The sequence below is a fragment of the Antechinus flavipes genome, chromosome 5 (assembly GCF_016432865.1).
Source record: "Antechinus flavipes isolate AdamAnt ecotype Samford, QLD, Australia chromosome 5, AdamAnt_v2, whole genome shotgun sequence".
NCBI lineage: Eukaryota > Metazoa > Chordata > Mammalia > Dasyuromorphia > Dasyuridae > Antechinus > Antechinus flavipes.
The window spans coordinates 196003372-196028234 of NC_067402.1; the positions used below are offsets into that span (position 1 = coordinate 196003372).

A 24863-nucleotide genomic window follows, 5' to 3' on the forward strand; every position below is an offset into this window, starting at 1 on the left:
GAACTCTTAGACGACTAGCAACTATGGCTGTTTTCAGAGATACATGGTTCCATTGCAGCAATCTCTGGCTTGGGCCCAGGAGATTTCAGGACCTGGTACAGAAGACTAGTATCCTCAGGTGACTTCAGCATGGAAGAGACTACCACTGAGAGAACAGTCTTATTTTTTGGGAGGCAATGAGAGGGCAGAGGGATCCAAGGAATGGGAAAGTTGAGAACACAGTGTGAAGTAGCCATTCTGGGAAAATTTGGTTGAAAAGGGAAGTAAGATGAAGGATGGAAGTTAAAAGAACAGGATCCCAGCAAGGAGTGACAGAGATATGAAAAGATGACCTGCCCACCTTTTCCTCTCAGTCTCTCTCAAGCCTGAGATGCTTTTTTTCTCTAGGGAAATAGATATCCTGACCTTTTGAGTCTTTCCACCCACTAGCACTATATCTCAGTGTTCTCAGTTCCCATGACCCAGTGAACCCAATGATCTCAATCCTGGCTCTGGAAATCCTCTGGGAATCGACTAACCTGAAGAAAAATGGAAATATCCCAGGAAGACCCAATCTTGCCCTGCACCCCAGCTCTCAAAATTTTTCCATAACTTTTCTGGTCCTCCTATTTTTTTTCAAATTACCTAGGTAATCTCTTCTCCTCTTAAGGCAAGGGTTCTTAACAGAGGTCCATGAATTTGGTTTTTTTTAATATTTTAATAACTATATTTTGATACAATTGCTTTCCTTTGCAAGTCTATGTGTTTTGTTTTATGCTTTTAATAACATTTTTTTCTAAAAAGGAGTTCATAGGTTTCTCTAGATTGCAAAAAAAGTTAAGAGCTCTTGTTTTAGGGGAACCCCACATCTCCTAATAGGGAATCCAAACAGAGGCTAACAAATCTCCATCTTCATTTACAAGGCATTTCTAGGTGCATAGCCTTGGCAATCAGAGAAGGCTTACCACTGACATAGGACAAGTACTGCACTCCTTCTTTTCTAGCTTTCCTACCTTACTTCAAGTAATTGGCAAAATGAAACATCCTCCCTAAGTCATTCTGGCCACTCTCCCTCTGTCCTTCCCTTTCAGTGCTTTCTCCCCACCTCTTGTCTTTAACTCTCCCCACCTTTGCTCTCAGTGAACAATCAACTAGTGGCTAAGACAGTAAGTTAGTTAACTAAGCCTTGCACTGTGCTAAGCACTAAGAATATAATTTAGCAAGTACTCTTCATTTCATTATCCCAGAGTCAAGTCAGCTTTATCTTCCCTCCAGAGTCCAAGGGGTATCTCTGAGGGGCTGGGATGCCTCTTCTCTAATGCTTGAGTTCCCATTCTGAGCATTTCACCTCTGTTGTAAACACTAAAGTCTAGCACCCTAGTTCCCATTTAGCCAATTAACATCAATTAGCTTTTACAGAGGCATATTTACTTTGAACAAAAGAACAAACATTTCCTCCACATACTTTGAGGATATAGTCTCCCTTATGCTATTTAAGTCTATAAGGAGAATAGCTTCAGATTATTATAGTTTCTATGTTAAATCCATCCCACCAAATTCATATTTAAATGTGACTTTTACTCATCTCAGCTTCTGCTGATCTAGATCATGAAAGTTACTACTTGAGACATTGATTATTAGATGGCTTCAAAACTCAGTGGAGACTTGAATGTCTCAGGGCCCAGAGGCTAGCTCAAATCCTCAGCTGAGAGAATAGGAAAAGGAAGTTGGAGGCTTGAGTCATCAGTAGGATAAGAGGGAAAGAGATGTAAGTGTTGGGTATGGTGTACAGTTGAACTGATTTACTGAAGAGTTGAGATGAGAAGGGAGAGGGGTAGAGAACTGAGCAGTGGAGAGATTGGACCTCAATGTAAAGATGAAGAACACGTTTTATAAGCTTTGGCTTAGGGGTCATGTTCAACCAACTTCTTCATATAAAAATAAGAAAACTGGCCAAGAGAAATAAAGGTTCTTGCCCAAATTAGAATGGGATCAGGAGTTCATATGGAGCTTTTTTGACTTCCTCTGAACCTACCTACCTTCTATTACAAATCACTACCTGGGCGAAGGAATTCTCTCTCCAGGGATATTAGGATTTTAATAGGTGAATTCCTCCAAGTTTGGGGGGGAAACTACAAGGAACGAATATTCAGTAGGAGAACTTAGAGCAGTGTGGCAAGCTGATGGAGAGATATTTTAGGGTAAAGATGCCAAGCATCCCCTCAAACATGCTTCATGGACAACTACCTGCTCTGTTGTTCAATTGTTTTCTGTTTTGTTCAACTCTTTGCAACCTCATTTGTGATTTTCTTGGCAAAAGTTCTGGATTGGTTTGCTGTTTCTTTTTCTAGTTTATTTTACAGATGAGGAAACTGAGGCAAACAGGGCTAAGTTACTTGCTCAGAGTGACACAGTTACGTATCTGAGGCTGGATCTGAACTCATGAAGATGAGTATCTCTGATTCCAAGCTCTATCCACTATATCACCTAATTATCCTTACTTGTTCTACCTTCTCCCTAACCATGACCAACTCTGTTCAGTGCCTCCTGCTATTGCTCAGCACATATTTATAAATTGAACTTATTCGTGGGTCTATTTCCCTTTTGTAATGTCTCTTGCCCCTTCAAGGTCATATAGACCCACAAACTGTTAGGGAACCAGAGGGGGGGTGTCTAGGAAATCATTGGTCTTAGGGCTGGCAGGGACTTTGGAGATTACCTCATCCAAATCTCCCATTTTATAGATAAGGGAACAAATGAAGCTCAGACAGTTAAGTGTGGCCATTTATCCATGGATCTCTTGGGGCTTCAGCTTCATCATCTGTAAAATGAGGGGGATTAGACTAAATAGCTTCTGAGGTCCATTTCAGTTCTAATTCCTATGAATCCTACAAGACAGAGCTGCAACTGAACTGCAGATCTCCTAAATTCAGTGCTCTTTCTAATAAGCCATGCAGCTTCTCAGAATGACCCCCTACGTGACCTAGTTCTCCATAGCATCTTCATGGAAACTTTCACAGCAATGGAGATATAATTAAATCTTGATTAACCTGGACTCACAAACTTAAAAAAAAATCCTGAATTCATAAAACACACACACACACACACACACACACACACACACACACACACACACATACCCATTGTGAACCAAATAGAAAGCCAAAGAAAAGAATATTTGAGAAAAAGCTGACAACCAAGTGAAATTTTAAAAATCTCAAACAATGAAGCTTTTCATTGGTACTAAGATTAGATTTTAAAATAAGAGGATTCAAATTAGAATCTGAAATAAAGAGATTAGAATTTTTTTATGAGAAGAAAAAAATTACATAGGGTTAATTTTTCAGGGTCATTGTATATATTTATTCAAGTTCTGTTCCCTATTTTATTTTTCTCCCTTTCATGAAATTCAATCTTTTATTTCTCTTTTCAAAATTAACTGCCTGTAGAATACTGACCTCAATTCTCACTTCCTGATTGGGCTGAATCCCCTCCACTGAGCTAACCAGTCCCAACCTGTGCCTGCTGATGAATGAATTAGCCAGAAAAAAATCAGACAAATCAATCTTTATTTGATTCTTAGAAAGTTAGCAAAATTGCTTTCTAGTGAAGAAGGTAATACAAAAGTAGTAATGGTGTCTGCATGTTCTACATTTTTCTCATTTCTAACTCTTTTGAATGTGATCAAAAATGCCCCTCTCTTAATCCTGCCACATAAGCCTTCAAAAGAGAATCCATCTTGCCTTTACTTTATGAACTCAATTAAAAAGAAACCCAATATTTCCCCAGATATCCCACTCCACTTTTAGATAACTCTTAATTGTTAGGGTATATTTCCTTATGTCAAGTATAAATCTAACTTTGAAACTTATCTGTATCTCCTAGTTTCTGTCCTCTGCAACTAAAAAGAACAAGTTTAAACATTTTTTCATATATCTGAAAATTTTTATATTCTTGATGATAGCTGTCATATCCCCCCCCAAGCCTTTAAAAAAAAGAATGATGGTGAAAAGTGTGTCTGAGTGTTCCCAGGAAAGGAGCAACATAGCACAACCAAGGATGTTAGTGGAGGAACCACTGATGGGAATAAAAAAATCCTGTCCTCTCCATTTTGGTTGGATCCACACCCAGGGCAGAAGTGTTAAGTTATAGAAAACAAACAAGTCTCTGAAGGAGTTAGCTCCAGTGGTGGGCTTTTTTTTTCTCATATGAGCTATTAGGATAATTATCAAACTTAATTATGATGCTTCAGGAAAAATATTCATGTAGCTGAACTGAGGAAAATTAATTTTAATGCTGTATCATTTGATTGGACAGCTAGATAGTACTGTAGATAGAGCTCTGGGTTTGGAATCAGGAAGACTCATCTTCATGAATTCAAATCTGGCTTCAGATACTTATTTAGCTGTGTGATCCTGGTCAAGTTACATAATCCCATTTGCCTCAGTTTCCTCATTTGTAAAATAAATTGGAGAAGAAAATGGCAAACCATTCCAATATCTTTGCCAAGAAAATTCCATTGAGTTGGATATGACTGAAATGACTCAACAACAAAAATATTTGAATGTTTGATATTAACTTGTAATACCCCCTTCTCAGAAATTAAACTAAGCTGGTCAATACTACCAAGAATATTCAAATGATCTTATTCCATTTATTAGAGTTTGGAGCGATCAGCTCACAAAGGAGAAAATAAGGCAAAATAAAGTAGTTCTACCTGCCCAGACTGCTGGAGGCTGCTGAATATCTTCAGCTATTCCTCAATTGACTTTCTCTCAAACCCCAATGATAAAGTAAGTAGGAGGAGCTGAGTGCTATCTTAGCCTACCTCCTCATTAAATATCCACCAATCAGGGTTGTCATTCACTTGTCAAGGGAACTCCCTGCCAGAAAAGAAACAGATTTTGTCTTTGATCACTGAAAGTGAACATAGATCATCACTTTATTGATTATTATGTGTCTAATTAATAAATTGATTTTAATACCCAGGACTTGATCTCTTAGAATTTTATTCATGACAAAACAAAGCATATTCCTGGAATATTTATGACAAATGATTTCTATGTGATTGCTACATGTTGTTCTGTGTAATATGTAGTGTGTTTTACCACACAGTGTGCTAATATTGTATTATGCTTTGTGGCTATCTAGTTCAAAATTTCTTAAACTGTGGGTCATGATGCCATATGGGCTCCCATAACTGAATGTGGGAGCAACAGTAAAAGGTATCAAATATTCTGCCAAGATTTAGTTAAAAATAAACAAGAAATAGTCCATCTCATTAGTATGCAAATTTGCTTTCATCTTTAGTGAATGGTAAAATCATATGTATACTAAAGAATTGTTTTAAAATAAATTTCTTTTATGACTTATTATGAGTAAATGTTTGATTTGTATACCTATTTTATATATCCATATACTCAGAGTTATGTAAAAATTTCTCAAGTGAAAAGGGATCATAAGTAGAAAAAGGTTAAGAAATCCTGATTTTGTTGATATATGCAATTACACGATACTATATATAGGCTATTGCTATATGTTTCTTTAGTGTGTATTTTAATGTGCAACATATGGTATAGTAGAAAAAGTCTTAGCTTTGTAGTAAAAGAGCCTAAGTTCAAATCCTCACTCTGCTACTTGCTATCTGTAAGCAGTAACTAGGAGCACTTTCCCTCTAATCTTATTTCCTTGTCTGTAAAATGAAGGGGCTGAAGTAAGTGACTTCTAAAGTTGCTTCCAGTTTTCAATGTATGAACTTGGGCCATTGATATATGCATATATGTCATGTTCCTGCATATATTTGGTTATAGTATACAATTGTTATATATGCTCTGTGTCAAGTATTTCATAAGACATATTTACACTATGATTATGTATAACAGATTGCATTTATTGAATATTCTATGGCAAAGCTGCATATAACTATTGTGTAAAGGAAATTAGGTTTCTTTATGTACACTGTAGTATGGCTAATGATAGCAAAATTGTGTTAAGTATGTTGACTTTGATAGTCAGGCTAACAAGAGTAACCATAGTAATTATGAAAACTGTGACGATGATTTCTATAATTCTGTAATAGATATGTTCAACTATGTTATATGTTCACAAATATCTTGGAGGTTTGCCCATGATACACTTGGACTGCAAAATGTTTGCTGGAAGGAAAGTATGAGGTGGAACTCAAAATCTGCAATGTTTTTTGTTTGTTTGTTTGTTTTTTAATTTTTATTTAATAATTACTTTATATTGACACTCGTTTCTGTTCCAATTTTTTTTCCCTCCCTCCCTCCACCCCCTCCCCTAGATGGCAAGCAGTCCTTTATATGTTGGATATGTTGCAGTATATCCTAGATACAATATATGTTTGCAGAACCGAACAGTTCTCTTGTTGCATAGGGAGAATTGGATTCAGAAGGTATAAATAACCCAGGAAGAAAAACAAAAATGCAGATAGTTCACATTCGTTTCCCAGTGTTCTTTCTTTGGGTGTAACTGCTTCTGCAATGTTTTAAGGTTAAATATTTATATATAACAAAGACAAGAATGTGGAGGGGTAGCAAGCAAAGGCTTCACAAAGTATCTCCACTTAAGAGATTTTTGCTATTCAATCATTTTTCATTTGACTCTTCATGACCCGATTTGGGGTTTTCTTGGCAAAGACACTGGAGGAATCTGTCATTTCCTTCTTCAGCTCATTTTACAAATGAAGAAACTGAGGCAAACAGGTTAAATGACATGCCAAAGGTCACATAGCCAATAAATGTCTGAGGCCAAATTTGAACTCAGGTACTTGGCTCTTCTTGACCAGGCCCAGCATTCTATGCACTGCATTACCTAGCTAACTTTACTTGGATTTTATTCTTTGTTTTCTTCCCTCATTTTCATTTGTAGGTATTGTATGTATATTGTATGTATCTCCCATGATTTGGGAGATCAATGAATCTGGATTTAGGGATGGGAAAGGGGGGAAGAGAAACAACTGGAAAGGAGAGACAGTTCAGACCCTGGGAAATGTTGGCAATTTGTTGAAAGGACATCCTTTAAGATGACAATGGATGTTTGCAATTTAGGCAGGAGAGATTTCGAAGTCCTGCCTTAAGTTAGGCACTGACTTCAGATAGAGCCCTGAGGAGCAGAAACGGAGGTTAAGAAACAAGACAAAGCCTCATGTATCTCGAGCTTAAAATCTAAAGCACAGAATTTCCTTTTGTCTGTTCCTCTTCTTTTAATCTCATAGACTCCAAGAGTAGCCAGATTCCTCTTATGAGAAGAAAAAAGCCCCTAAAAAGTTTTCCTAGTGAGATGACTGGGTGTGTCACAGTCTGACTTTTTAAAAAGAGCTGTAACTTAAGAGATGACAAAAACCACCTCTCTATAAGGTGGCTTTCAAATGAGCTTGCAACTCTTAAGTAGGGATTTCTCTTGGCTTCCTGCCATGTCTATCCACTTAGCAAATAGAATGAACATTTGCTGGTTGAGGCGTTTTCTGTGCTCCAATGGCCTTCCTTTTGTGGCCACTGCTTTCCATTATTTAATCTTCTCTTAGAAATGGTGATAATCCTATCTTTCAGAGTTAACTGCTTGCTTATATCACGTCAGTTTGGAAATTATTGACTATACATTGACCATCTCATCTTTAGTTTTCCCTTTAATTTGGTGTACATAATAAATAAGATGATTCAGAAATGATTTATAAGTAACTAGTAATTTCTTATTTGTTAATATATGGTCAACTTATTTTCTTTTATTATGTTTTGCAGTGTTCACCATGTCAAAATTTTGATTTAATATAAGGAAAAACATTTCTAACTAGAATGGGTTACTTACTATAGGAAATGGAGACTATCTGTCCCTTGAACTAAAGACTGGAAGAGCACTTGCTAAAGATATTATAGACAGTGTTAAAATCCTTGGTTCTACAAGGTTTCTTTTAATACTGAAATTAAATGATTCTAAGGCAAACTTACTTTTTTTGCCCTTAGGATACAATTTGGGTCCAATGAATGAACTCTGGATAGGTAGGCTCTAGTTCCTTGACTCTTACATCCCCAAAATTAGTCTCCAATAAGATTGGGATAAGTTAGCACTCTCCTCTCTCTCTTCTTCCCTCTCTCTTCCTTTATACTTATTCTGCCAAGCCTTGGCCTTAGACAGAGACTAAGAATAATTGTCCTAGATCATAAGCATTTCTGACATCTACATTTGAAATCTCCATTATATTCAAGACTCTGGAGATAAAAATATAAAGATTTATAAGATACACCAATGTTGGAAAATAATGAGAAAATGGGTGTCCTACACATCTTTAGGATGTTTGGAAACATGGAAGAAGAGGCTAAATTACAAGAAGTGTTCAATTTTCGGAAATCAGATTGTTAAACTGGAAAATCTTAGGGCAAAATAGAAGGACTATTCATTGTAATTTCCTAACTCAGTGTCTAGCTAGGATATAGAAATCATGATCCCACTGATAATGTCACTAATTCTGGACATGATATGCGTCCTAAAACCTGGTAGAACGCAAGCAAATTGTCCGATTAGAGAGATTTGGAGAAGCGTGTAATAAGAATGACATCATGAATGGTGGTGGTCATGGCAGGCAGGCAGAAGAGGAAGATGACCCAGATGAAGCTAAAGCCAGAGACCACATGGTTTGTCCCTTTAGAATACCAATATCGAGCAAGGTGTGTTTTTTTTCTTCAGCATTTCCCTCATTGTCCTCTTGGGGGCCACAGTTGATTTTGGAAAGCAAGGATGCTCCACACTCCAGTTGTTGAGGAAAAGAAAGAAAGTCCCAAATATCCTTCTACTAATTATAGTTCTGGTAAATGGTAGTAAGGAAAGTTTCCTTACATGCTGATAATCCTCATGAGCGGAAAGCAAAGAGCCATTCTTTTTTCTAGCTCTTCTTTCTTGAACTTTCTTCGAAAAATCTCTCAAACCATATTGCCAAAGGTATGGCCATGAGCAGGTACACAGATTTCCCTTCTCTACCACTAACAAGTTTCAAAAGAGTAAGAGAGTGGGAAGTGAGGTCCTAAACCATCCAAAGGGAGTCAAAGGTTGAGTATAAGAAAACAGGAGTCCTAGCACCTTGATTCTACTTCCAAGGGGTTCACTGAAGTTGGTCTGATTTCAAAGGACATAACATACTCTGTCACATTTTAAGAAAAAGCCACCTAGCCAGATCACAGCAATGTGACCAATATCTTCCTGATATTGAGAAGTGCTGAATTAGGTTATCAGAGCCTTTTTTCTAAGTTCCCTGACTTTGGGCTTTTTTTTTCTCTCCCTAGCTTCAAGAAACTATCATGAAGTTAATAAGAATGTCTCTCCCCCGCCACTCTCTCCAGCTGGCTCTAAGAACTTAACAAATTTATTTCTACGTCCTGCTTTAAACTTTTCTTTAAAGTCAAATAATTTGTATGAGTCCATGTTATGGGCCAGAATTCTGGACTTGAAACAAGTGAGACCCTTCAGAAAACTGCAAATCTGGTTTGATTCCCCATTTTCCTTTGGTTTTCATCTCCCTTCCTGAGACATTAGGGAGAGTGTAATCACCTCCTTTTTTGGTGTTTCACCCCTTTTTTGAGGAGTCAGGGAAGGCATGATCATCTCCTTTTGGGGGTTCTCACCTCCTTGAGAAGTCAGGGAGGGCATGACCACCTATGTTCCAAAACAAAAGAAAGCAGGAGATTTTATGGGCCAGAACTCTGAAACAAGGATTCTTACAAGATGTTAAGTCAGTGGAATTGATGAGGCAATGGTTATCTAGTTTAGCATGGCAGGTAATAGCTCTCCAAGTTCAGTATTATTGATTTAATCTTACAACAAATAATGGTTTCCTAGTGATATAATGATTGGTTTATACTTAGAATAGAGGATATAAGTCAGGCGGCACACAGAGAGAAATTCATTTCCATCTTCATCAGCCTTGTGGTCGTTGGTCTGGTTTCCAGCATTTTCTCCACTGAAACCAAGTCCCATCTGAAGGCCACGAGAAAGCTAGCTGAGCACCAGGCAAAGGAGACAATAAAGACTTTTGGACTTTAACACTTGGCTATTCTTGTAGTGATTACTCCGACTGAAAAGAAGGCTGCCCCAAGACCTCCAGAAAACCAATAAGAACATTACAAGTCCAGGTCAGGGGGTAAAAAAAAGACAATGAAGGAATGGGGCAAGGGCAGAGGAAAAAGGAAAAACTGTGTGTCCAGTTTCTTCTATGGCAATACTCTCCCTGTTCCACCTCTTGATGCCACTGTTTTTGTGCGAATGAGAACATGAAATTATGGGACCACTAATGAGAAATCATTACTTATAAAGAGCCAGAACTGGGAGTCAATAGTAGCAAGGCAAAAACCTTCATTTGGTTAGTTCTCTTTACTTAGAAGTAAGAATTTCCCTTAAGCTTTAGGATTAAACCACTAAGTTCTAGATTATTTCCTCTTCCTCCCCTTGCTATTGCCCCTGTTCCTGGGGAAGAGAGTTTCCAGGACAAAGTTCAAGATGTGATTGTCCACTAACCAATTTTAATGGAAGTTCTGAAACACAACGGACACATTTGTAATGTTGTTCCCATGACTGCATGTCTCAAGGGAACCCCCACATCAGCACACGGTATTTTTCACCTAAAATTCCCTTACACACATGGTGCGATCCATTTATAATCCTCTCACCAGAGATATGTTCCAACAAGGATCCCTTTCCTATATACAACCCACACTTCATGGGGTATGACTATTGAAAAGTCCCTCATTGTATAATATACTCCAGATAACCCCCTCTCTGACCTCCCTCTAATTTTCACAATATACTGAATTGCAAAATGAGTCTTTTCCTCTCATAAGATAGTATGTTCCAACAAGACATCCCTTCATAACATGGCATGTACCAATGGTGGTATCTTTATCCAAATCATTTTTACCCATCCAAGAAGAAGCAGTTAGGAATATAGCTGCATCACTTGAGGAAAGGATAGGAATTTGACCCTTGCTCTAAGGGAAACCGCTTGCATTCCCATTTTTTGCTTGGCAGAATTAGGACAAGGGGATGGTGATAAGAAGGGAATGGGGAGTCTCAAGTTTCTGGTCTAAAAATCTCCCCAGGCTCCCATCATGGTCTACAGGTGAGTCTCCTTCTCCAAGGTCATCAGTCCCTCTTTAGCTGGAGAAGGTGAATAACCCAGGCTATGAACACCATCAGAACACTGCTTGGGCTGTGGCAGATCCAAGGCTGGAGAGATAAGTTGTTGAAAGCGCTGTGGAGAGAAGAGACAAAATGAAGGAGGCTAAAGAGAGAACCATTCTTAAAATCAACCAGTGTGGTGTAAAATCCAATGGATCAATAGGACCTCCTTTCTCTTCCTATAATTTGCTGGATCAGTGAAGATTAAGCCATTGCCAAATTTCCATTCATTTTATGGAACAATCCAAAGAAAATTGTCTTCATCCTTATTATATTGTGCATTCCAATGAACCTCTTTTGCACATGAGTACAAAGGCACACAAAAGCATTCATACCACAGTGGCTCCAATGGGATTTTTTCTCCTACTTATGAAATGCATTCTAATAGAATCACACTCATAACATGGAAAATGCCAGAGGATACCCTTTAGTGTTACAGCATGATAGCCTCCCCAGGTAATCAATACTTTTAGTGTGACTTTCATGTGAACTCTCAGGCTTCAGATTTTGTTCCCTGCAGTCCTTTTCTACCACCCTTTCCATCTCCCGCCTTCTCCTATCCTCTTACCTTCTTGAAAGAGCCTTGCATCTTCAGTAAGGCTATAATGAAGAAGAGTGGAACACAGACCATGGAAGAGAGTGCCAGCATCCAACCAATTGAGTATCCCCATGGTGGGTACGTGTAGACGTTATTATATTTGAGTGGTGTGTACTTGATCAAAGAGAACAGAAATGTGGCCTGGGTAAAAGAAGAAGGGATAGTGATGAGTAGGAGGACAGCCCATGATAAACCATTCACATTCATTTGAGAGATGGACTTCAATGGCCATCTAGACCAATTCATACACAAAAGGACTCCTCATGATAACATATCTCTTTTCATATGCTAGGTCCTCAAAAATTTAAAATCAGTTATCATGTCTTCCCCTGAGTTTTCTCTTCTCCAGGCTAAACATGTTTATTCCTTGCAACCAATTCCCATATATCATGGACAAGCCATTCGTAGCCTTGCTTGCCCTTATCTGTGTATTCTCTAGTTTATCAATGTCTTTCTAGAGGCATAGTGCCAGCACTTAATGTACTGCTCTTGATGTGGTGTGATGAAGACAGATTACCATGGAATGATCACTTCCCTTTCCCTAAAAGCTATGCTCCTCTTCATGCAGCCCAAGATTACATTGGATTTTTTTAGTAGCTAAATCATATATTGAGCTTACAGCCCACTAAAAAACCTAGAACAGCTGCTCTATATCCATGCTCTCACATCTTATATTTGCAGTGTTGATCTTTTCATACCCAAGTGCAAGTCTTTGCACTTATCCCTATTGAATTTTGACTTATTAGATTCAGCCTAATACATAGTCTGTTGAGATCCTTTTGGAGCCTGATTCTGTCATCTCATATGTTAGCTATCTTTCTCAGCTCTGTTTCATCTGCAAATATAATGAGTATGTTAGGACTACAAATCATTGATAAAAATATTAAAGAACATGGGACCAAGTACAGATCCCTGGGATACTCAATAGCAACCTCCTGTCACGTTGATGCTGAATCATTAACAACTATGATATTAACACCTACAGCCCATCCAACCAGTTTTGAATCCATCTGGTTGTATTAGCTTCTAATCTAGATCTCTCTATTTTCCTACTATTTTCCTACATAAAAAGAATATTACATACTTAATAAAAAATGTGCTAACATAATCAATCTCAATTCCAAAGAACCAATCATGAAGTACATTATCTCTATCATATTAAAATAGGTGGTAAATGAGACAAATATCTGGGGGCATGGAAGTATGTAAATTTGTTTTGCTTTATTATACTTATTGGTTTCAAGTATTGTATCTTATTTCTTTGGTGAAGAGAGAGAGGAAAATTAAAAAATAGGTTACCAAAAAAAGAGAAAGAAATTAAAGCATTTTTTAAAAAATACATAAAACCTCCCAAAATGAAATCCAGAGGGAAATACTGAATTCATCAAGGGCTACTAAGTGGTCTCTTACTGTCTCCTTACTTATCTTGAATATTAGTCATTTTGATCTCTTATTTTCCATGCAAAGTCATTCTCCTTTTCAGAGAAAGAAGAAAGCAAGAATTATGCAGCTCTGTTTTTTCTTCCCCCTTCAGTTGTCAGTTAGAGCTGTCCCTTTCATTCCCATCAAGGGTCCTAACCCATTTTTATTCCTTGTCCCTCCCTCCACATACCCTAAAATACTTGTTGTTTTCTCCCCTCAATTCATCCTTAGTTTTAGCCTTACTGAAACAACTGGATCAGGCCACATTCATATTTATTGTTTTACCTGATATTTTTTCCATCTTCTGTACAAAAGTATCCTCTTATATTCTCTTTTTCCTTCTCTTAATTTATCCTAATTATTTTTGAATAAGGCTTATCTATCAAAAGCTAAGGATCAGTCATTAGTTTCATCTCACTAAGGATGAAGTGATATCTATGAGAACAAATTTCTTACCTTATGTTGGGACATCTAGTCATTCTTACATGTTGTCTAAAAATGGGGGCATTTTTGTATAAGCATTTGAGAATATAGAGTTCTACTACTAATGGTTCTTCTTGATTTCTTATCCCTTGTGAATTTCTCTATAATATCTAACTTTTAGGAATATATATAGTCAGTCTTCTCATTTTCCTAACTTTTTTGGTTAAGGCCCTTTTGATTAGATTTATAAGACAAATACATTCTCAATAGCTTGTGTTAGGTATACTCCATCTTTAACCAGAAATCTCTCAGTCTTGTAGGCTGGGGTCCAGAATTCCAAATGGCTTTCTCAGATACCATCAGCTGTTCACTTCCCAAATTAATTTTTTTTCTTTCTGCATTCCTCAGTTTCAATGGGCAAGAGTGAAGAAAACACAACCTTTAGTTTCATGCTCAAGACTTCATAATCAGTGGCAATACATTATGGGTTCTTCAGGTGATGCCATTTTTGTCCACATGAAACATAATATTTGTCATCCATTTTGATAAATCTTGGAAGGTTCTTGGTTATTTACAATCCCCCCTCTTCCAGTCCTCTACTTTTTTGTGTCACTAAGATATGGCAAAGATTAAAATACAAGGAACCTTGGAAATATAGAGGGATAGAGCCTGAGTATGGGAATAAGTCAGGAGTTGTCTTCAAAATGTAAAAAAATAAATAAATTCAGAAATGTTGAATTTCTAAACATTATTTATGAAGGTTTTTAGTCTATCCTGCTACTTGCAAGCTGGTATGCACCTAATCACAGTCTAGCATCAAGGATATTAATGTTGTTATCCCCCAAAGTGACCTTTATTAAGGCATGTGAAGAGTCAACACATGTCAGATGGAGGGTGCTTCTGGACATAACTGGAAACAGATAGCAAGTCCAACAGGGATTGGAAGGAGTAAATCTCCTTTGTAGCAGGGTAGGGATCAGAGAGCAAAGTAAAAGACTCGGAAAGTCCTTTATTTATTTTAGGGACAGAGATATGGAATGGAGGAGATAGGAAGGAGAGCTAATAGTGGGACATATGGGAAAGAATGCTATGCTAAGAGTCAGGAACATATTAGCTCCAGTGTTTACTAGTTATGTGGACTTTGGCAACTGTCCTTATCTAAAAATGTGAATTATATTTGTGAGGAATTTGCTTTAAAAATCTTAAAAGTGCTATAAAAATGTGAGTTATTAATATTGACTACATAGAAGCATACTAAATCTCTCTCCTACCCCATTCCTAAATATCACATATAATATTATATTAACATATAATATATTAATTATATCATTATATTAATTATTATATTAATATTGTGTATTAATAACTATATGATATTGTGTGTTTTATATAATATCAATTTAGTGTTGTGAGTTAAAGTCCTCAAACCTTATGTATATTTAATATAAATCCCATGGAAACAATTTCACATGCTGAAATTCTTTTTCCTCCATTCTGACTAAATATTTAACTAATCTTCCTTAAAAAAAAAAAAAAAACAGGTTTAGGAACAAACTGAAAAATACATGAAACTAAGAAAAGATAGAGAGAAAGTTCCTTTTATTAATCAAACAAAGTTTCCTTGATTTAGGTTATACTCTGGACAAGATCTTGGTTTTCTAAAAAGAGATCATCTCCAAGGAAGAATCTCCCAACTTCACTATTGTTTTGTTTGATGAATCAAAAACTATAAATTGAACTTTCTGTTGTAGGCTTATCTCTACAAAATATTGATTTTGTTTCTGAATACTATAAAATATATGAAGACTTCACCTAGACAAGAAGAATTTCAATAAACAAAAGAAACTCAATGAATCCTCCCTCTACACAGTAAAGTTTATTAATATATAAATTTTTTGTATAAAATATGCTTTTTAATACAAGTATGTTAGGTTATACACATATGTTCATTTGTGCAGGTAATATTTACATATATCATACATGTGTGTTAATATGCACATATTGCAATGTATGCATGTTAAGACTGTATATAATATATGTATATATGTATATCTGTATATATGTGTATGTATATGGAAGGGTAGGGGGAGAGAGAAAGAAATAGAGACAGAGAGACACTGAGAGAATCTCTGACAGATTTGAAATCAAGAAACACAGAATATCTAAATTTTCCCTTCCACACAGAATACAAAGGAAGAAGAAAGAAAAAAAACCTTAAAAATGATGGGAAAGATGGACACAGAAGAACAGACCTCGAAGCATATAGATAAAAGAAAAGAAAAATACACACAATTAGCTACATTGATAAGTAGAGAAAAGATAGTAAAATTGGGCTAGAATATATCTAAGAAGAGATACTAAGAAGATATACAGGACTGTTAGAACAATTACTGAAGAGAATCATCAATTAACTTAAATAAACATGAATTAAGCACCTATCATATACATAGTCCTGTGCGAGCACAAATGATACAAAGGCAAAACCAAAAATGACATAAAGACAAAAGCAATACATACTAGACAAAAAATAAAATATATAACTTAGATTTCCTTTTCCCTGCTTCCCTAAGAGTTCTAGTTTGAGAGAAAAGTAGCTGGATTGAAGCATAACATACCAGGCAAAGTCCTGGAGTTAGGAAGAGCCAGCAGATCTTCACCAGTGGCCATGGCCGGTAGCCAATCATATCTTCAATATTATCATAGAAACGGTCAGCTCCTGGAACAAGGGAAATAGCAGGAGTAGAGATGGAATAGGAACGAGAGAATGATGTTATCCCATGCTAGAAAGGAATTGTCATGGTGATTTACTGTTCCCCCCATTTGGAGATGGGAAGACGCTTCTCAAAATTATCATTGAGAGATAAAGAGATGGAGAGGGTATGGAGGTCTATCAAAGTGAGAGCAAATCAGTATGCATAAAAATCTGGAATCAGGGAGGATGTGAGTTTAAATTTTACCTCTGATACTAACTATCTATGAAACCAGGGAAAAGTCCTGTAACCCCATAGTCTTGGCTTCCTCATTCATAAAAAGGTGAAAGTCAAAGAGATACAATGTGTATTTAAAAAGTACCTTGCAAACTTTAAAGCCCTGAATAAATATCACTATTATTTTTAGAGATCTGTAGGTTTGTCATAGAATGAAAATCAAAAGAATTGGAAGTGTATTCACAGCTCTGATATCAAGTAAGGGCATGACCAAGTGACTATTTTTGGGTATTAGTTACCACATATGGGTATAGCAGGAAGAAGCCTTTACTAATTTAGCTTTATGGGGTTGGTTCCAAAAGAACCAAGATGATAATTGTTATAGAAGTTCTTTAAAAGTGCTTGGGATTCTTATATTCTCAGTTGAATCTCATCTTAAGTCATTATAATAGTGTGAAAGTCAAGTATACATTCAATAAAAAAAATTAGAAGAAAGCAGAAAGTACTACACTTGGAGTTAAGAAGACAAAAAATTCAAATCTCACTTCTCAATTCATTTTAACAAGCCTTTGAAAAAACTTACTATATTCCAGACACTCTTCTAGGCTTTGGGAACTATGTGATCCTGAGTAATTTAATCTCCCTGAATTTCATTTTCTTCATCCATAAAATGAGAATAACATCTGTAGTCCTTACCTAACAAGGTCGTCATTAGACTTATATGAAATAGCTCACATAAGGAGCTTTGCAAACTGCAACATGCTATATAAAGTCAGCTGCTAGTAGCATTAGGAATGAGCAGGAATAACAATAATGTGATATGCGATCTGCCTAGAGACACAGTAAGTTCTCATGGTTATGTCCAAGGAGAGGCTTGATGTCCATTTCTCAGGAATAGTGTAGGGCAAAGATGTCAGATGGGCACTTAGAGTATGGCTTGAACTAGATTAAAATGTAATTGGAGAATATTTACCAAAATGAATAAAAATATTTTTCATGATAATCATATTTTCTTTTGTCCTGTTAAACAGGACAAACAAAAGTAGGTATGTTAGAAAGGTCAATTTTGTTGCATAATAAACATTTTCTACTTTTTTTTTTAACATTAGACAAGATGACATTTCTTTTAGTCCCAGTATTTACTCTACTTGTGTTGGCCTTCAAGAAGCTCGTAGGAAAAAAAGATAAATGTAGTTCAGAGAAGGTTAAAATGAATTCAAAGTAAGCTTTGAATTAAGTTTTTTTTTTCATCCTGTTTTGAATGTTCAGCAGTAAAATAAGAATTTAAAGTACTTTAGGCTATTTTAGAAATAAGTAATTAAAAATATGAAGTATTTCAGTTTATGGTCTAATTAGACTACTTTAGACAATATCATAAATCTACAGCTTACAAAAGGAGAAAAAAGTACCAATACTGTGTTTATTTAAAATATGTATAAAAATATACTTCCATATGCACAACTTCATATATTTTATAATATAGTTCAAAAGGGAGAATATGCAACTGCTAATCTACATTTATTTCATTATATATAATTGAATGCTGAGGGAGTAAATGATGAGTAATTTCTAAGAAAATGATGCTTCAATCTTAAAAGTTATAGCAAGGAAGTAGAGGAAACTGGATAGATTCTGCTATGCAATGAAAATTTAGAGCAAGCTAATTTCTATTTTACTATTTATTTTAATTAAAATGTAACTTAAGTGGCAAGTAGCCAACTAAATTTGGCCATGTGAATTTTCGCATTTAAACTGATTAATTTTACCACAGAATATTCTAATGGCTTCAGTCATTCTAGCTATATCAATCAATAAATTGCAAATTTATTAAGCTATTAATATCTGTCAGGTAGTATGCTAGAGATCCAAAGACAAAAGCAATAGTGCTTATCCATATCCAGCTTACATTTCAATAGGAAGGGAAGAAAAATAAGCATTTTAGAGTGCTATAAAAATTATGAGCTATTAAGATTGAATACTTACATGTATTGCCCTAGGTATTACTATATAATATTAATTCCTTTTCCTTAGCTAAAGTCCTTGGTTCCCAAACCTTGTCATTCAATCATTTTTCAGTTGTATCCAACTCTTCATGACCCTATTTGGGATTTTCTTGACAAAGATACTGGAGTACTTTGTCATTTCCTTCTGTAGCTCATTTTACTGATGAGGAAATTGAGGAAAAAGAGGGTGAAGTAACTTGCCCAGGATCCTACAGGTAAGATTAGTGTCCCTGATTCCAGTTTTGGCACTCTATCCACTGTGCTCCCTAAGTGTCCCACCCCAAACCTTATATGTACATAATTAAAATCATATGGAGATAATTTCACACAGTGAAATTCTTTTTTTCCTGCATTCTTATCTAACATCTAATAAGTCTTCCTTTTAAAGAAAATAATCAAATTTAAAAGAAACTGAGGAAGTACTAAGAGAGACAGAATATTCTAGCACGGTATATACTAACATAAATAATGCTAATGTGTTTTGGTAAGTCAGTCTGCTACCTGGAGGGTAGCACACACCTGCCCCCTGTCCCCATTTTTATTTGAGGCTGACATCACTGTTGAAAGGGATGGTCCTTCACTGGAGGAAGCTAAAATAGGTAATCTCCAAATTTCCTTCCAACTTTCCTGGCAAAGTAAATAATGACTTTAGCACTATGTTTGTGACTTTGAGCCACACAAGGTTGTGCTAGCAGAACAAAATATCTAGCAGGATTTTGCAAGGGTTGTATAAGAGACTGGATGCCAGGTATTCAAGTATCATCCTGGCTACTTTCAAAAAGAAGCATCAATAGAGGGTTAACCACTAGATGATAATTTTCTTTTTTCCCAAAGAAGCTTATTTATTAGTTTCTACCAAGGAAAGGAGAAATTGTTTGAGTGGAAGAGGTACCAACGTCAGTGAAATCATGAAGCTTTTGAAATATGAGAGAAATGTCATCATAACAGTTACAAATTGCTAGATGATAATCCTTTAGACCAGAGGAGCCAGATTCCAACTTGTCATGGCTCTGGTCTAGTCTGGGTTTCAAATATTCTTCATGTCATACCCCATCCTTTCCCTGTCATGGTTCTGGTCTAATCTGGGTTTCAAATATTCTTCATATCATACCCCATCTTTCCCCCATCTTCTTCTCCCTCCCTTCATTCCTTATGCTTACCATATACCCAGCTAATGCAGATCACCTCGAAAAATGAAAGGAAGAGTAAGCACATTCCACTGGAGGCATAATAATCAAATAGTTGAAATATGTACATCCCACCCTGTGGAAGAAATAGAAAAGCTGAGCTCTTAGGGGAGAATATCTGGGGCCTGGGACAGGTAAATTCACCAGGAGTCACTCATAGAAAAGAGTTTTTAATAACTAAAAATATCTAGGCAACTTAGGGACAGAAGACGTTTCAATTGGCTCTTGTGAGGTTTTTCTTCATACTAAATTGGGGTGAGCCCTTGAGGATCCACCCTTCCTCCCCTTCCAGGCCTTCCCATGGGGCTGAGTTAATCCATGAACAGAAGGTACAACTGCATAGGGTCCCATTCCCTCATGGGCTAGACTACAAATAGATAGGAGGAGGCTCCTTTAGTGCCCTTTTGAAGCTTGGGATCCAATATGCTTGTTTACTTACCTCGGTGACAAGAAGCAGTCCAATCAAGTAGCACACGACAGCAATAAAAAGGATGAGGAACTCTCGCCTCCCTGACTTCCGTAGCTGCCTGGGGAACATGTCCATGGAGGCCGTCACCAGGCACTCCACACAGACAAACTGTGGGTGGGGGAGGGGGAGGAGGTTGGGAGGGGAGAGGGAAAGGTGAGGGCAGGCTATTCCCCCTCCTCCCCTTGTCCTTCTCCCCCAGGGAAGACCCTCTACTGCTGCTTCTTCTTTCCCTCAGGATATATACATTCTGAAATATGGGAGGAAATTGGGGGCAGAATGGGGAGATGCTGAGCAGTAAGGAAAGAGACATCAGGGATAAAGTAAATTATGAGAAAGTGGTCATTCAGGTACTAGTGGGGAGAAAAATGTGCAGGTAGAGCTAACATCATCCTATGTGGTCTTAATGTGACACAGAGACAGCCCTGAAGTCTCAAAGGCCCAGAGGTCATGTCATGGTCCCAAGCTGGAAAAGCTTCAGGTATGATAGCCTCTTATCTCAGGCCCAAGTTGGCTCAGTTCATAATGGCTCATCATCAGAAGCTTGGTCTGTATGGGCTTTGTTATGGTTTTGTTATTTTTTTTGTCACAGTTAATCATGAATCTATCTCTAAGTTGTGAATAGCTTGCTACCTGTATCAGGAGAGGGAAGGGCACAAGAGCATGAAATCAAATCACAAATCTTTAGAATATGGAAATAAGTATGACTGCAGATTTGGAATCTATACTAATCTAAGCCTGGCTGAGGAGAATTGTGCATCCCCAGAATGATGGATCCATTCTAAAGTGGCTACTCAGATGGCTGGAAGTACTGGCCCAAAAAGAGATAGGAAGACAAAAGAAGACAAGAAGAAAATGGGAAGTGATTGAAAGAGAAAAACATCATGAGAGCCTTGGCTAGATAACCCACAAGGAAGTTTGTGCCAACTTATTTAACTAGATTAGGGATGTTTTAGGATATGATTGCTGTGCTCTGCAACTTAAAATTTCCTAAGTCCTTTTGAAAAACCTAATTTTAATTCCCTTATACTAATAAAAAAAAAAGGAAAGAAAGAGAGGGAAGGAAGAAGGAAGGAAGGAAGATAGGGAGGAAAGGATGGAAGGAAGAAAAGATGGATAGAAGGAAGGATGGATGGAAGGAAGGAAGAAAAGTAGGAGGGAAGAAAGGAAGGAAGGAAGGAAGGAAGGAAGGAAGGAAGGAAGGAAGGAAGGAAGGAAGGAAGGAAGGAAGGAAGGAAGGAAGGAAGGAAGGAAAAGGAAAGAAGGAAGGAAGGAAGGAAGGAAGGAAGGAAGGAAGGAAGGAAGGAAGGAAGGAAGGAAGGAAGGAAGGAAGGAAGGAAGGAAGGAAGGATGGATGGATATGTGGGCCAGCCTAGGCAAGAACTGAGGTCAGTAATAGAGTAATGGGATGGGAGTAAATGGGAGCTCTCTGATCTGTTGGATCCTGAGCCACTTCCAGACAGATGTGTTCAAGCTTAGTGCTGAAGGATTTGGATCTGTGATAATGAAATAGTCATCTTATTGGTCCCTGGTTCCCATGATAGCAGTAAGATGTCATTGATGGTTTTCATCAAGGATGATTAGTCACTGAGTAAGAAGAGCTGCTCATTCTCTCTTACTCAAAAAGAAGACTTTATGGAGAAGCAACTTCTACTATCCCCTCTTTCTTCCTATCTGTCAAGCATGAGGGAGTCTCTCTGAGTTTCATTCACCTCAGACTTACATTGGGATCGAACAGGAAGAAGATATTTTTCCTTTGGCCTTTGGAAGTGATGGTGGTAGCTCACACCTGGCAGTGAGAGCATATGCTGGCTTAGATAAACGTGAGATTGCACCTCAAGCCCCTGGCTGCCTCTCCTGATCTGTGTTCCTTATTCTGAACTAACGTGGTTGAATGGTGATATTGAGAGGGCTATTTCATGCCTTGACAGCAATCTCATGAGTTCAAAAAGTGTTTGGGTGCTGATTGCCCAGGAAGAGGTAACCACTGAAACAATTTCTCAGAAGAGAAGATGACCACTATCAAGAGAATGAGCCCAAACTACTCCCTGGCTTGCCAGAAGATAGAGATCTTGAATTAATTTCTAGGACAGTATAGAGCTGAGATGAAAGTTGAAATGTCTATCAGCAATCCCACAAAGTACTCCATGGTTCTACTGTTTTAAGTATTTACCTCTCAAGGAAATATTACAGTGGTGGTGAATTATTTGATTATGTTTTAAGTATTTATCATGAGTCTTTTGGGTTTCAAGCATTTCTTTAGTGGTGCAAGAAATAAATAACAATCTAATATCTAATCTACCTTGTACATTATCTTTCTATTATATAACCCTGATTATCCTTTTTGATAATCTATATGTAAACTTTAAGAAATTTTTCTTATGACTCAGAGGAGAGGGTGTAATGAACCAGAAAGCATGAAAAAAACCTGATTTTTATTCTTTAGAGGTGAGGCTCCTCCTAGAGTCGGGGTTCTTTGGTGAGAGGTGGTACCTTCTTTCTGGGCTATATTATTTATAGAAATATAGAGGGGTATATATCTTAACAGCTACTTACCCTTCCTTCCTGTGTTCTTTTGTTAGGTCAATACTATTTTGCCAAATCCAAATTAAAGGGACAAGATAGGAGAGCCCATAAGGAGAATCAGGTGTCAAAAGGAGCTCAGGAGGAGAGCAAAGAAAGTATGCTACTTATCTAGAGGAAGAGGGGAACTAGGCTTAATACAAATTTAGAAGAGTTCAATCAGTAGAACATCTGATGCCAAAGGTCCAAGAGACAGAAAGATAATCATACTAGCTTTATGTATGAGATAGAATTTTTGATTTGGAGTCAGAGTATCTAGAACCAATCTTGGTTCTGCTAATTATTATTTCGTGAATTTAGGACTCTTCATCTCCCTTTAATTTAGTTATAAAATGCAGAAGTTGGACTATAAAATCCTCCCAGTTCCAAAATCTATTTAAATGGCAACACCTAGCAAATAGGAAACAGGTGCTACAGTGAAGTGTGAAGGTCCAATATGGTGGGAGTTTGTCATATTACATCTGTCAAAGGAAGGAGATGAAAAGTAGGGGGAGGGAGAAGTAAGTGTATGTCTCTGATACCCTTACCTGGCTATCCAGTCCCAGGAATATCAGCATAATGAAGAAGAGACATGACCAGAGTTGAGATAAGGGCATCATGGTTACTGCCTTAGGGAATGCAATGAAAGCTAGCCCAGGACCTGTGAAACAAGCCACAACAACCAGTGAGCAGCAAGGAACTTCTCACTTTTACCCTACACCCTAAGATCCCTTTTTCCAACTGTGAATAAGTGGATTCCATAACAGGATCTTTGGACAGAACTAAGAAATGAGAAATTAGCTCATTAGCACATCCCCCACAAGCAAGATGTGTATTGTAGGAACCCCCTCTGCAGCTTTTATCACACCTGAAGCTCTGAATAAGTGCTCATGGGAGATGATTCAGGGCCCATATTCTCATTCACACCCCTCCTTAAAATGCTTATATTATTTCTCCTTGATTCAATCTCCAGATGAGGGTTTTGTGTGTGTGTGAGAGAGAGAGAACATACCTGATTCTGCTACCTCAGAAATGGGTATCCCCTGCTCCTGAGCCATGAAGCCCAAGATGGAGAAAACAACAAAGCCAGCTACAAAGCTGGTTGCACTATTCAGAAAGCAGAGGGCGATGCAATCCCTGGGAAGAGAAGAGCACAAAAAAATAGAGAAGAGGAAAAGGGAAATAAGGAAAGACAAAGATGAAGGGAAGAAAAATAGGAAGGGAGAACAGAAGAAAAAGAAATAGATGAGGTCAATCTCTCTTAATTTTAGGATTCTTTCATTACATCATGAAATCTCCCTATGTCTTCTTTGCCATCATGTTCTCCTTAATTTTTCTTCAGGCTAACCATTAAAGTTATACATATGACTAGTCCATGCACTATACTAGACTCAAAATATTTGTCAATGTCCTTTCCAAAAGGTGACATTCAAAATAGAACACAATATTATAGATATGATTCAATCAGGACAGATTTAAGAGGAATTACTAATTCATTCATTATATCTGTCTTAATATAATCTAAATTCTCACAGGCTTTCTGTCTGCTTAGTCATTTTGTTAATTCTTATTGAATCTTTGGTCCACTAAAACCATGATATTTTATTCACATGCACCATTGTCTAGCCATGTCTTCTCCATCCTTTACTTGGGTAGATGATTCCTGGATGAAATGGACTCTTAAGTCATAAATTCCATTGGCACTTTGCTCTTGTTTGTTCTGAGGATCCTAGAACTTGGAGGAATAGCTAAGAAAGCCAAAGAATAAACAGGTTCCTACTTGTAACAGTTGTTGTGATATTTGTTGTAGCTGCCCAGGGCTGTGAGGCAACCCTGACAGATGGCAAAGGAGAAGAAGATCTGAGTGCCTGCATCCATCCACACCTGCAATCAGTCCAAAAAGCATGTAGTCAGTTGGGGGAGAGATAAGCGTCCAGAGCTACATCAAGGGGAAAGACCAAAGACATCAATGATTAGACATCAGGATTCTAGTTTCTAGTCCCAGCTCGACTGCTGAGGTTCTAGATGATCTTTGGAGCAGTTTTCCTTTCCTTGAACTTGAAATAAGAGAGACCAGGACTTCCTAAGTTGGCAGCCTATGACATGCAAAAT

General features: G+C 37.3%; 1 protein-coding gene across 1 annotated transcript in view; it reads right to left on the reverse strand.

Moving 5' to 3' along the window:
- Window positions 1-10488: 10488 nt before the first annotated feature.
- Window positions 10489-24863, reverse strand: part of SLC6A12 (solute carrier family 6 member 12) — a 39709-nt gene continuing 25334 nt past the window's right edge. Inside the window, exons 8-15 of the mRNA XM_052001040.1 lie at window positions 24532-24635; window positions 23764-23888; window positions 23300-23412; window positions 20163-20300; window positions 19697-19799; window positions 16222-16322; window positions 11732-11902; window positions 10489-11236 (exon numbers count right to left, since the gene is read on the reverse strand). Coding sequence (XP_051857000.1) covers window positions 11099-11236; window positions 11732-11902; window positions 16222-16322; window positions 19697-19799; window positions 20163-20300; window positions 23300-23412; window positions 23764-23888; window positions 24532-24635 — 993 coding nt within the window. The 3' untranslated portion in view covers window positions 10489-11098. The remainder of the gene's footprint in view (window positions 11237-11731; window positions 11903-16221; window positions 16323-19696; window positions 19800-20162; window positions 20301-23299; window positions 23413-23763; window positions 23889-24531; window positions 24636-24863) is intronic.